We start from the raw sequence: 14,975 nt of genomic DNA on the forward strand, positions 1-14,975 counted from the left end.
TCAAAATACAAGTCCAAAAACAATAAAATTTTCACCAATGGATCACAAATCTTTTGTTCTATCATTTGATGCTTTTAAATCAGGATTTTGGTAAAATTACGATTTTGCCTCTGAAGAGCAATAAGTCTTTTTCAAGCGAAAATCATTAGTACCCCTTCAACTGCTTTGTAATCATCAAAATCAATTTAAGGAGCAACAAAAGGAGCAAATCTGACTTGAAGGGAAAAAAGAGCAACAACTTGCCTGATGCTTTTGTCTCTGCAAGACTGTGGATATTGCCTGCTTTTCTGATTCTTTCTCTCAGTAATCTACGTATCATATTAATTTGTGATGTGGTTATACATGATGCATGCCAACTGACCTATTCAGGATATTAAGGTGGATGTCTTTTGAACATATAGCTAATATAGATGCATGCTTTCCATTGTATTTTTTTTATAATATTCTGTTTTCCTTTTATCTTTGCTGCTCTTTTATTCACTTCTCTCAGTTCTGTTTATTGATACTGATCAAAAACTTGTTATGATCTAAATTTATTATGTTGTACTTTCTGTAGGATGGCAGAGTAATTTAGCAAGTGTTATTTTAGTTGAGCATTGTAAAATTCTTGAATCCTCTTCTTTGACTGCTGAATCATTTAAATGATTGCATGCTATTAGTCATGGTAGATTGAGATGCTTACCAAAAGCACCCATTTTGGGTTCTCTTCACTGTACCTGCTTCCCTTCAATTGATGGGTGAAATTATGATACCTTGATTTCCTAGCTACACTTCTTGTAGGATGGTCCTAATCTTTGCATGACATTGTAGTGGATGATGCCACAACATCAGATGAAGGACCATCAAACTATGAAGCTCATGGCCATCATGGCTGAGCGGGACAGTGCTATCCATGAACGCAACCTGGCCATCTCTGAGAAAAAAGCTGCTTTGGCTGAGCGAGATATGGCAATCCTCCAACGTGATGCTGCAATCATGGAGCGAAATAATGCCATCATGGGACGTGACAATGCTATTGCTGCTCTTCAATGTGCCCGAGAGAATGGTGTGAATGGTAATGGTGGAAATGGATGTTCTCCTGGTTGCACTACTCTGACAAAGCATCATGACCACCTTCCACATGTTCATCCCTCACCCCTACAATTGTCAGATGCTCCATATGATCATGAAAGACAGATGCATATTACTGAGGCATGTCCAATTTCAAGTGTGGTAGATAGTGTTTCAAAAAGACACAAAACTAAACGGATGAGGAAGGAGAATGGAGTCCAAGCCATGCCAACCAAGAAATCATCCAAGTCACAAAAGAAGAGCAAGAGGAATGGTAGTGATGATCTTAGCAAGCAGGTTAGTATTTCAAAGTTCCATGGTGAGTGGAAGGGTCAGGGACAGGTTGGCAGTGGGGGGGATTTGAACAAGGTCTCCATGCCAAAGCACCAGTGGAAGGGTCAAGACCTGGGATTAAACCAGGTCTCATTCGATGAGTCAACCATGCCAGTCCCTGTATGCTCGTGCACAGGAAAGTTCCACCCATGCTACAAGTGGGGGAATGGTGGGTGGCAGTCCTCATGCTGCACCACAACACTGTCTGTGTATCCACTTCCGGTGATGCCGAATAAGCGCCATGCTCGTGTTGGAGGACGGAAGATGAGTGGTGGTGCTTTCATTAAGCTGCTCAGCCGGCTGGCAGCAGAGGGGCATGATCTGTCAATGCCGGTGGATCTTAAGGACCATTGGGCTAAGCATGGGACAAATCGCTACATCACCATTAAGTGATGTAGAAGCTTTGATGTGCTACTTAAGTAGCTACCATAGGTCAAATAGGACCAGCCCTAATGACTGAAAGCCTGTGTTTTGTTCTTTCGGAGGAAGATGATTCCACAGAAATGTTAGCTTTCTCCACTTATGTACCTTTTGGATGTGAATATTTTGTTTTTCACTACCCTGAATAGTGAGGCTTAAGAATGGAAATTGATTCCTAGAGGGTGGAAGGTATGCTTTGAAGTAGGCCAATTGTATAAAACTGATCTTGTAACACCCTGATTAGCAAAATTGTTTGCTCACTTCATGAGGTAATATTTAGCTGGACCAGTTGAACAGTTTTGTCTTTTTTCTTTCTTATTTCTGACATTTTTTAGTTTTCAGATCTGCTTTCATTTTCTTTTCTTTTCTTCAGTCCTTTTTCTTTTGCTAGTGGAGGGAACAGTTGTAAACTGTTCTCAAAACTGATTAACAGCAGGGAATATTGAAACCCTGGCAGTTTGATTGCAGGGAGGCCATTATTAAGATTAGATTCCTTCAATATTTTATCTCCAAAAGGAATGCCTATTTTTCCAGCTGCCATAAGAGAGCAAAGGTGATGGAATATATTTTGATTGGTTAGTAGGAACAGGTTCATTCACTCTGGCATGCCTCCATTACTTTTAGCCTGTTCAGGAATAACATATTTCTCTATTTTTTTTTAAAGTAGCAATCTTATTATATTGACTTTGAATATGAGGAAAATCCAAGAACCAAACAGGAAAACCTTAATTTTGGACATGCAATTCTATTAGAATCAGCATATTCATTTTTGTAATTTGATCATTATAACTAATAATTATAAGGAAAATTAAAGAACGAATATATACAGATCTCTGAATGTTATCAACTTTACTCGATGTATTCAAATATACTTCATATTCTGTGTAATTTTGATTCAGGAGCTTTTCTTTCAAAACCTGATATAAATCAGAATCCTTAAAATCTGTTGAAATGGTTTGCAGTGGTTTCCTGGTCCGATATTCACGGTAAGCAAGCAGTCTGGGTCCACTTGAATTCACAGCATCTACTAACTCAGAAAATAAACTCTTCCTGCTTCATCCTATTGTCATTTTTCATTACACATTTATATGGTTGTGATATTACAAATGATCCGAACGGACCGAACCACTTCTAAAATAAAGTTTGAACAGCAGAATGCTGCCAATCTTAACATCCTAATAACCGATCCTAGCAACATCTCGCATCAGGACCTATTCAAATCTTTTCTTCCTATTTACCACCCCTTTGAAGAAGTCAAATCAAGAGCAAGAGAGAGAGAGAGAGCACAACATGGAGTCAGGACACACCAAAGCAGTGAAGGAAGAAAACTGCCTCCCGAAGAATCCACTTCATTCATACATGCTATTATTTATTTTAAAAAAATAATATCCTGCAAGTCAATCGCGTGAGGATATGGAAGGATTTTTTTTTTATTTTTTTCCTACTCATTAGTATGGCATTAGTTATTTTTTATTTTATGAAGTATTATATTTTATCATTTGTTGTATCATATTTTATGATTATGATAAACTCCATAGATTAGGACAATAATTTTAGGACCATGATGAGATCATGTCAGTGAGATCTAAAATCTTGATAGTTCCAATCTAAAATATTTTTAGTTGTTGGATCATCGAGTCGGAGATCGATGATTTCGATAAAACTGGTACATCCTATGTATGCTCGATGGAAAGGATGGTTGATTTCACAATCACTTGTATGGTGATACTAATACAAGGATATAGGTGCTCATTAGAGAATGAGTTCACGGAACTGACCCGTCAAAAGAACATCTGATGGAGCCTTACAGCATGTCAACAGATGATTCTTCAGTGGGAGTGGTGCATGTGATCCTTTGACCTGAGATTACTATAGTACCTTGTGTACATGGACCCTTACTTTGGTTTATTCCCCAGCACATCACTTTGAGATGTGTGTGAGATATTTTGGGTATGGCAAAGTGTGCATGGAGGTTGTGAGTGGCCAATAAGAAATCGGTCACTCCTTGTAGGAGGAGAGAACATCCTATGTGATCTCATAGGATGGTGACTCTGAGAGTCTTTGACCAAAGCAGGGATGAACAGTAGAAATGATTTCTACTAGTTCATCAACTGAGTCATCATCATCGGATCGAGATACATATGGTTAGGTATTTAGATTTGACATATTTTCATACCCATGGTCTTTTCGGGATGTTGTGTGATCGAAGGATTGAATTGCACGGTAACTCACCACAGAAGAATAATTTTGATATTTCCATCAAATCTCAAATCTTTCGGATAGTTATGACACATTGCTAGACGTCAATTTTGACTTGTGGACTTATCAAAATTAAAAAAAATTAATTCAAGAATCAATTAGGAAGAGTCTTAGTTGATTGGGACGCGTGAGCTAACCTAATCCAATCGAATTAGGATTATATCGAGAGTTTAGATCTACTGTTGGCTAGATTTGGAACCCAATGGGTCACACATAATAGGAATTTGATTTTGGTCCAATCTATTTGAATTTATTGTAAATTTAATGGGTTAATTAAATTGCTAGCACATGAATTAACTCAAGTTCCTAATTGGATTTAGTGCAAAGGTGTTTGTACTAACCTAGACTTGTTGCCTTGATCTAATGTGATTGGATTTGAACCATTTAATTTATTAGTTAGTTTATCTGAATTTTATGAAAGAGTTTCATATGAAATAACCTTTCTCCATGCCAAGCCACACACCAAATTTATTTGTAATGCCTATTTATTTTATATGTTTAAGTGGAATTATCCTTCTGGTTTACTCCTCTTAAATTCTTTCCATTATCCACTCGTTCCTTAATTTTGTGCACTATCTGATGGTGCTTGGGATATGTGGACATGGAAAAAAAGGTAGAATCCTTCTCTTGGAAGGAACTCCATGCCAAAAAATAAATGGGATGCTCCTTTTGTGCATTGAGATATGAAGAGTCCTTAATTTAATGGACTCTTGGTATTTCATGCGTTCTCCCTTTCCACGCACCATATTTTGGTGTTCTGATTTTTTTAGCAGAGGAAGAGTCCTTGTGCTTGTTAAAGACCTCTTATTCCATGCCTTAATCCATGGGATTCCATGCTAAAAATTGATTTTAGCATATAAGGGAGGTGGGATGCCAAGAGTTGGCATCCTTTGGAAAAATATGTGGTGCCCCTTCATTCCTTATATAAAGGGCGCCCCATATGGCATAAACTCATCCAAAGGGTGGTTTGGACATGGGATTAGATAAGGAAGAGGTAAAAAAAATCTGAAGTGAAAATAGAAAGAAAAAAAGGAGAGAAAATAGAAAGGAAGAGAGGAGAAAAGAAAAGTATGAGATACTTATCATAAAAATCAGATTGTTCATGTGTGTTAAAATCTGATTTATGTATAGTGAGATCTTTTGAGAAAAGATTCCTAAAGAGATCCTAGTAGAGGTCATGAAGGCATACAAGTAATGGTGCAACCAGTTCTTGTGAAGGACGGTCGGCAACAAGCTTGCGAAGAAGGCTGCAGCACCATGACAAATTAGGAAGGGCTCTGATCAATCCCGTGTGGATCACCGTTGGAGGGCTTCTACTTTGGAGTCTTATGGAGAAATCAAGATTACTAGTTTGTGGTCTTCATGATGGTATATGACTTTTGATCTTCTCTTGTTATGTATGCTTTTGATATTTGATTGCCATCATCAAGGGGTTCCTAGGGTCTTTGTGTTCTGGTGGACTAATTTAATTGTTAAACATTATTTTTAATTCTTGAATGCATGTTAAAATTTTTAAAATTTATTTTTCGCTGCATCATCGAAACTCAACAGTGGTATCAGAGCCATCCTTGATTGATTCAATCAAATTTCATATTATTTTTGTGATATGGATTAGATCTAGTTCAAACTATGTGAAAATTAGATTTTTTGATTGATGTTTACTTAATATTCTTGATGCATTTTTGTTTATGATAAAGTGTTATCAATCCATGTTCAAACCTCGGATATAAAATTTTATGATCTTTAGACTTGTGTGATAAGTTTAGATTAGATCGCATAATCTAATTTTCGATGAAATTGAAATCTAGTGCATGTGATGCGCGGAGCCTTGGAATGCTACATATGGATGTAGATTGTCAAGACTTAGGGTTCTTGCATTTGATGCATTTACCTTAGATCCAAAGGCTGACTACTATGTTATCGGGTACTCAACATTGCGGGTCGACCATCTTGGTTGTTGCCCAAGGTATGTATGGGATCGAAAAATATTTGATCATGAAAAGGAAGCATCAGACATGGATTAGGATTTTTGTCGGTGGATTTGTTTAACTATAATTCATTGATCTAAAGTGTTTAGAATTAATGATTATAGATTAAATCAAATTCATGATTCTAATTTGTGTAAAAAAATATATCCTAAAGCCAATCATCTAAGTGGTAGATGATTGGAATTAGTATATGTATTATCTAATAATAATAATTATTTGGCAGGTTCATCATAAAAGTTCTATCTTTCTTAAATGAACTCCTAAATTATGATTAAGTTCTTAGAACCACAATCAATCGATAAAGGAGGATTTATCGGATGATTTTTAAATTGTTCACGATCAAATGATAAGTTATTAACAAGGACGATAACTTATCAAGTGTAGGTCGCTGTATGCCATATGCGTTGGTTGTCCTCGTAACCAAGTGGTGTGGAGACACTGGTATGGCATCCAGGTGAGATATAAGAGTACATCTATACTGAACGTGACCAATGTAACACTCTACTGTCAAGAGTAGCTAGTTAAGGCCAATGGGTATAAGTATCCCTCTGACCTAAGATCACCATGATGACTTGCAAGCAACTCACTGTACTTTGGTACCGGACTGCCTGTATTTTTAATATAGGTTCGAAAAGTTTTTGGGTACAGTCAAGTACTTGTGAAGTCGGTGTGTGAGTCAAGATGAGATTGACCACTCTTGATTAACTTCAGAAAGAGAATATCTCGCCGTGTTTCAATTTAGCAAAATCTAGGCCTGGATAATCCTCGTGAGGAGTCACGGGATTTGCAAAATTTTGAGACATAATAGAGATGACTTGTATGAGTGTTGACAGTATACTCAAAGTCATCTTGAGCATTATTGGTCAAAGGGATGAATTATACGATAACCATGGGTCAGGGTTCTTAGAATATTGCTTTGCATACATTCGACCTATCTGAACATTGGGAATCATTGCTAAATGGTTACTTCGACTGGTACAGAAATTAGTTCCTATATTATCGTCTTAGGTTTGAACCTATAGGGTTACACACATAAGAGGTTGTAACCTAATCAGATGGTTAATCGACGATTGAGAATCATTCTAAGGTTAAACGATCAATGTGATTGATGTTTGACCTAATGCAAGTGTTGCAGGAGGATCAATTAGCAATTGGATTGCTAATTGGCTCAATCTGATTGAGCAATTGGGCTGAGATTAAGTCTAATTGAATTTGATTCAATTAGAATTGGTTTGGACTTAATTGGATTAAGTCTAATTAGTTTATTGGATAAGCCAGTTGCAAGAGAGAATAAGTCCCTGTTCGACTAAGACTTGTATGTACCTAATTTCTAATTAAGTTAGGATTTAAATCAAAATTTAATTTAATTTAATTTAATTTAATTGGGCTCCTAGTTGGATTAGGATCATACTTAATTAGGTTGTAATTAATCTGGATTGGGTTCAAAAAGTTTGACCTAGTCTACATGAGAATCCTAATTAGACTAGAATTCCATCTTTTTCCTTGCACCACCTAAGAAAGCCCACGTCCACATATTTATTTTTAGATATTTTTTTTATGATATTCACATCTAAGGAATGTTATCTCACACCACTAATTCTAGAGGTTTGAATCAGATTTGATTTGGTTCATTATGGAAAGTGGTTTGGATTTATTTTCTTTGAAAAAGTCTCTCTTGACAAAAACTCCTCTCCCCTCTCTTGCGCAAACTTTCTCTATGGCTACCTTTTCTTTTTGTCACCTCTTTTGTGCGTGGTTTCCTGATCTCCATGCAGATAATAAGGGAAGGGGCGTCCAAGAGTTGGACGCCCTATGGTTTCTTTGTTTGACTAGGTCATTTGACTTAGTCTATCTTATCTAGTGGTGCCTCCTATATGATAGGAGGTGAGAGTCAGAAATCTATGATTTTTCTATAGAAAAGGCAGAGAGAAAAAAGGATGGCATGGGTGTTTTGAGGCACCAATTTTCTTGGAGGAGAGTTTTCTATCAAGACATCAAAAGTTGATGTCTTGTAGAGACAAAAGGTAAGAGAGAAGATTGTCTTCTCTTATTATTTTTTCTTTCAATTTATTTTCTCTTTATTTTTATAATTTTTATGTGATAAAAATTTGAGAGAGAAAGAGGGATGGCATGGTGGATCTATGCTCTAATGAGTTGGGGTATGGTGATCTGATTTTGGACATGATCTGATCATGTCCTGATGAGAGAAGAAGAAGAAAAGAAGGTCATCTCTTAAGGTTTCTTTTAGAACCCTTCTTCTCCATCAATCATGAGATTTTTCTATGAGAAAAATTAGATAACATAAGATCTGAAAATTTGGGAAACATCTAGAGGAGAAGATCTCCTTATGTCCTAGCATAGAGATGTTCTCAGGACATCAATCGTTGATGTCCTGAAAGAGAAGATCTGTCTTCTTTTAGGACCTTTTCTATTATATATTATTTCTAATTTTAGGGAGGTCCAAGGTTTTGACTTCTCTCTCATTCCTCATTTTATTCTTCATCTCTTGAGATGTCCAAGAGATTCGAAGAATATTTTTAGATTAACCATCCGGAGGGATCTGCAAGAAGCTAGCACTTCGAGTGGATCTTCGTTCGATGAACCTCCGATTTTGTTGCAGCCTCATGTGGATCTCCTGTAGAGGCTGGACGTATGTGCGGCTCCAAAAGAAACAAAAAAAATCAATCATGGAGTTCTCGATCCATGCGAAGGTAAGAGATCTGATCTCTTCTCTTACCTAGATGTGATCTAGGTTTTAGATCTAAAACTGTTCTAGATCTAGGGTATTGATTTGATCAATACCAAAGCTTTTATTTTCTGACTTATAAATGCAATATGACATGTTATAGGTCCTAATTGTAGAGTTTAGTAATCTGATTACATGTATTTGTAGATTAAATTATTTAATTTATATATTTCGCTACGTTACATTTCAAAATATTTTGAAATTCATGCATGAAATCCTATACTTTTTTCATCAGTGGCATCTTAGCATCTAGGTTCTTTTATAACATGTTCATGATTGCATTAAAATAATGATCGGACGGACTGTAGGTTGTCCTGCTGTAAGGTTTATCCCTTATAGTGCAAATATTGTCCTAGTACGTTGCGATCTAGAAAATTAAAAAGGTTCTGTTTGCTGATCGAGCCGGTGCTCTCAGGAATCGGGTTGGCTTGACCAGCATGCCAGCTTGAAACAGCATTGTAGAATGCTGTTCAGGCCAGCTCGGTTAGGAATCGAGCCAGCTCGGATAGGATTTGAGCCAACTTGACAGAAAGAAGGCTTTTTGCCTTTTCTAGGCTATTACTCGGGTCGGCTCGGATTGGATCCGAGCCAGCTCGACTGAAAAATTGGCTGAATTATTTTTCTGACTGATTTTAATTATTTTAACCTATAATTAGTGTTTGTTTGTGAAATAAGCCGACCCATTTTTAAAATAAGTCGACCTATTTAGTGAAACAACACTAGATTGTATTAAACCTTTCAAAAGTTGAAAATGATTTTCGAAATACTGAACCCCAACCTTCAGCCATGAACTTAATTAAAAGAATTAAGTGATTGTTTAGGATCTAGGTTTGTGATTTAAAGATCCTAAGATAATTTCATAAAACATGGGTTAAAGGGTAATGGGTTAGCTTTGATCAGGTCATTAACTGGGTTAGACCTAGGGTTAGATTAAATATGGACTAAGTTAAAAAATTGATCAAACCTAATTAAAAGTTAATTAGGATTAGGTCATTTTTATAGATCACTTCAATAGTTATAGTTAATCTAAGTCCATATGTCTAACAAATGGACACTGATCGTGGCTCAGCGGCTGAGCCCGAGTCTTTAGGCAGATCAAATCAAAACTGATAAACCAGTTGGTGTCTAAGATAAATTAGATCGGTGGTTTTTAATTGGCAGCCCGCTTACCTGATCATTTTTGATAGTGTCTAAGGCAAGCTTTGGCAGACCCTCCCATCGATCATACTTATCTGGCCAATGTGGTTAATTAGGTCTTGATTAGGTTGGTCATTGATTCGTGCTAACCCATATCACATAGAAAATCAGTGAGTCTGATTTCATTAAGTGAGACTAATCTAGGTGCCCATGGACCAAAATTGATCCTAGTCCTTGTTAATGACTTGAGAAGTCAGTGGGAGGACTTGACTTGGTGAAGTCAGTGGAAGCAAATTAGTCCATGTCCTTTCTATCTTTAAATCACTAATAATTTTAAATCTTCTAAAATTATTAAGTCATTAAAATAACAAAGTTATGGAGATAACTGAGTCATAGCCTTCCATTAAGGTGTTTGATAATGGGTCCATTAACTCAATAATCATTGCAGACCCAAAGGTCTGGTGTTTGTTGACTAATGAAATTATCACTCATCATATGGCAACTTGGAAGTGTCTCTCTAATGGTGTTAGGTTGGCCAACCAAAGTTGGACTTAATCATTCATTGGTTAGATGCACCAAGTATGGTCATGTTAATGGTTGGACCTAACTGGATTCTTACAGTGGAGGCCAAAGACTACTGATTAGATTTCTGAGGCAAAATTAAATTACTAGAAGTTGTTTGGAGAAATAATTGGTTAATGAACCTACTCGTAGATGCAGATGGGTTGGCCGATCAAAATTGGGCTTGTGTATAGTCTATGTGGATTCTAGTACCTAATAGAAAATTAAAGTAATTCTCCGAATTGGAGGTAGAGGCTACCAATTTGAATAAAATAATGAGAGAACCTTGAGACTAAAATCTAAGTCTCTAGGCTTAAAATAATTCATATACATTAGGTCATTGTTCTCTTTTCTTAAAATAAGGCTAAACCTTAATTGCTCCAATCGCTGTTAGACAGTGATGACTTATGGGACCCAATTTCAATAATTAGTATCGAAAATTGAATTTGGTTCAGCAGTACGAATGGGTTCATATTGGAGCTTCTTAGTCTAGTCAAAATAATTAGTCCAAAATTGATCCAAATCAGGCATGTTGCTTCTACTGTTAGAAGCAGGGTCATAGGAAGAAGAATTGTCTTGCTTCCCTTGACCATAATAGGCTGAACAAAAGAAAGAAGCAAGAGTTGCTCATCAAGGATGTTATATGATAACACCTTAAAATTTCTCTATGTAATTCTACTACCTAGGTATTAGATATCGATGGTCTTATGAAATTTATTGCTAAGACTATAAGTAAGTGGAATATTTGAAAATGGTGAGAGATTCTTGAATGTTAGGGATGGAAGTCTTATTCCAATCCTAACTTTAGGAATTGTAGAGCTTATTTTCAAATATTGTCATTTCGAGTAATTGTTACATTGTCCATTGTTTATGATGAATGTAATTTTTGTTGGCCTTTTGGCCAAAGATGATCATCATTCATTAATAAAGGAAGATTATTGTGATATTATTATGAATAATGTTATAATAATACATGGACAATAAAGAAATGACATTTAACATTTACACAACCTGTTAAGTGTAATGTACACACCCAAGTTAGATAATATCATGGATGTCTATCTTTGGCATTATAGGCTTAGTCACCTTGACAAGAACAGGATAAACGGATTAGCTTGAGAGAAAAATCTCGACATCAATGATTGTGAATCATTGATAGCCTGTGAGTCTTGTCTTCTTGGAAAGATGACAAAGTCATATTTTAATGAAAAAGGTGAAGGAGCTGATAAAATTCTAAGTCTCATATATAGTGATGTATGTGGACCTGTGAACTTAAGTGCCAGAGAAAGATATTAATATTTCATTACAGATGACCTATCTGGGCATGGGTGTATCTGGTCTGAATCATTTGAAATGTTCAAATGATTCAATAATGAAATATAGAAACAAACTGGATAAGGTGTTAGAACTCTTCGATCAGATCGAGGAGGTGAATACTTATCCAGTAAGTTTGTGACATATCTAGGAGAGAATTGGATTCTCTCTTAGTGGATTTCTTTTCAAAATACAGTGTATCTGAAAGGAGAAGTTGAACTTTGTTAGACATGGTTCAATCCATGATAGGGTTCACTTCTCTGCCTGTTTCAGGATTGTGCTCTTGTGTGACTACCTGTTTTACTCTGAAAATATACTAAGTAAGTCTGTTGTGCAGATTCCATATGAGATATGGATCAGGCATAGACCTAGACTCTCTTACCTTTGGGTTTGGAGTTGATCGGCCTATGTCAAAGGTTTGCATACAGATAAACTTGGTTCTTGAGGTGTTTAAGGGTTACAAATTCTAACATGCTGAAGAACATAAGATGCTTATCAGCAGTAGGGCATTCTTTTTGGAAAGGAGTTTCTTAAAGAAGGAACTGATGCCTATCAAGTTGAACTTGGAAGTTTGATTGGTAGAAATGAACCGATATAATCTAGTAAAACTATAGAACCAGATTTGATTAGATCAAACTCGGAGCCCATTAAAGTAACACTTTTAAGGAGATCTGGTAGAGTACCATGTTAGTCAGACAGACACTTCAGTGTCTAGGTCTGGGACGGCGATCCTGTTGAGCTCGATGAGATTAACAAGGATCCGATCACCTATAGGGATGCAATGCAGTGGTCTAACTCTGAGAAGTGGCTTGGAGCCATTAAATCCAAATTGAAGTCCATGAAAATCAATAGTGTATGGACACTAGATGATTCACCTGAAGGGATAAAATCCATTGGGTGTGAATGGATTTTTCAAAAGGATCAGAGCAGCGCAGATGAAAAGGTGGAGACCTATAAAGCCTGTTTCGCTATTATCTCAGAGTTGGAACATACGTTTTAAACATATGTCTTTGTTATGAACAAAGAGGAACCCTGCATTTATAAGTGGACAAAATGTTCTGTAGTGTTATTCCTTGTGTTGTCTGTGGATGAAATTCTCTTAATCAGGAATGGCATTCCAGCATTGCAAGGAATAAAAGTTTGGATGTCATTTAATTCTCCATGTTCAAGACCAGATATGGTATACTCACTAATGGTAGTGAGCAGATACCAGTCTGATCTAAGTAAGAACCACTGGAAGATTGTATAGACAATCCTTAAATATTTGAAAAATACTAAGGTCCAGTGACTCAAATATGAAAATACTAACTTTAAACATGTGGATGTTTTGATTTCAGTCAGATCAAGATGACAACAAGAAAGTGTCGGATCATACCCTAATTGTAGGAGCAATCTGCTGGAAAGGTTTCAAATAGGATATTTTAGCCTACTCAGTTAGTGATGTGGAGTACATCGTAGCATATGATGCTGCCATGTAAGCTGTGTAGTTGCTGAGCTTTATTAGCAGGTTGGGAGTGACACCCTCCATCGATGGTCCAATCCTATCACAGCACTAGAGCCATAGCTCTGGCTAAAGAACCGAAGGACCAGCATACTCTGTATTGCTATCACCTTTGATTTTAGATCAGGGTGACGTCGATCTTTGAAAGATCGATGAAAAAGGAGAACTTGACCGACCCATTTGCTAAGGCCTCGAAACTAAGCAGTTCTATGAACTCAAGAGGAAGATGTTGCATAAATTTAGTGCAGGGGTAAAATGGTAATTTTAAAACTTTTTCAAAATCATGATTTTACAGCAAAAATTATTAATTAATCTAATTAATTAACATAAATTTATCCTACACTAGAATCTAAATATGATATATAGCATGCATTCATTTAAATTTGAAATTCAAATTCGAACAGTAAATACTTTACTGTAATGTGTTCAGAACACAATACCTTTGTGCGGGTAGTAGATCACCGTAATCTGATCACCGTCAGGAGAGTCTGATCATCGTGATGCAGCCACACAGTATGTCTGACCTCTGCGGATCGTCCACACGAAGCTTCTGATCTGATCGACTCCTCACGAGTGCTAGCTCGTTGTAGAGCCCTTTTGACGGCCAATGCTGATCGAACTCCTTCGATCGATGTCTGTCGATTCTTCAGATGCTCTAGATCATCAACAGACATGCTTGAGAGGATGTTGAAGATCTCCCTGAAATTTGTGGGCTCACGATACTTGTAGCTCACCTTCTCACTTCCCGAACCCCAGGCTAAAACTCTAGGAAACTCACCGGAAACCTTGCACCCACTTTTCTTTCTTTTCTTTCTTTTTCTCTTGGAAGGATATGGACTTCCTTCTCACGCATAAGACTTCTCACGCCCCAGAATTTTCTTTAAAAATCTTCTTCTTGCATGCCCCACTCTTCTCCTCCTTTTATAACAACGTCAAAAGTCTTATCCAAAAGAAAGGATAAAGATGAGTAATTGCATATTTGAATTCAAATCAAATTTTAAATTCAAATGGACACCAACTCATCCCTTATCCACTAAAGGCATGAGGTGTGGCTAAAATTGTGCATGGAGTGATTTCATGAGAAACTTTTTCTCATGTAATAAATGGGGCGTAAAAAAAGGGATAAGGTGCAAAGATTGATTGCCCATTCAAATTCAAACTTTATTTTGAATTTGAATGGCCAACCAATCATCCTTATCCATTCATTTGGCACATTAAAGTGGGGCGTGGAGAGGGCTTAGCGTGAGAAAATAATTCATGAGAAGTTTCTTCTCATGAATTCAAATGGGTGCAATGGAAGTGAGGTGGCGCATGGAGATTGGGTCAAGGTGGTTTAATTATTTAAACCAACCTAATTGAACCAAATAAGTTAGATCTAATTAGACTAATTTAATCCACTAAATTAGGCTTAATTAGGCTCAATAAAATCTTGATCAAATCAAGAATTGATTAAGTCCAACCCCTGATCAAATCAGGGACCAAACCATCTCGATGATTAGGTCAACTCTTAACCTAATCGGGTCAAACCCAACTGAATCCAATTCAATTGGACTTGATCCAAAAATAATTACTCAATCAAATTGAGTTAATTAGCGATCAAATCACTAATTAAATCTCTCATAAATACTGAGTCCAAATCCGATGGGCAATCGGGCATCAGAATTCA

At 36.6% G+C, this 14,975-nt stretch overlaps 1 protein-coding gene across 12 annotated transcripts in view; it reads left to right on the top strand.

The window, feature by feature from the left end:
- Window positions 1-2,099, top strand: part of LOC105035011 (barley B recombinant-like protein D) — a 58,069-nt gene extending 55,970 nt beyond the window's left edge. For 11 of the 12 annotated variants that reach the window (XM_073246598.1, XM_073246600.1, XM_010910401.4 and 8 more), the window contains one exon: window positions 811-2,099. In XM_073246598.1, coding sequence (XP_073102699.1) covers window positions 811-1,776 — 966 coding nt within the window. In that variant the 3' untranslated portion in view covers window positions 1,777-2,099. Of the gene's footprint in view, window positions 1-780 lie in introns of all 12 variants that reach the window. The other variant, XM_073246605.1, reaches the window with a different exon arrangement.
- Window positions 2,100-14,975: the final 12,876 nt, after the last annotated feature.

Source organism: Elaeis guineensis, chromosome 12 (genome assembly GCF_000442705.2).
Source record: "Elaeis guineensis isolate ETL-2024a chromosome 12, EG11, whole genome shotgun sequence".
NCBI classification, from domain to species: Eukaryota; Viridiplantae; Streptophyta; class Magnoliopsida; order Arecales; family Arecaceae; genus Elaeis; species Elaeis guineensis.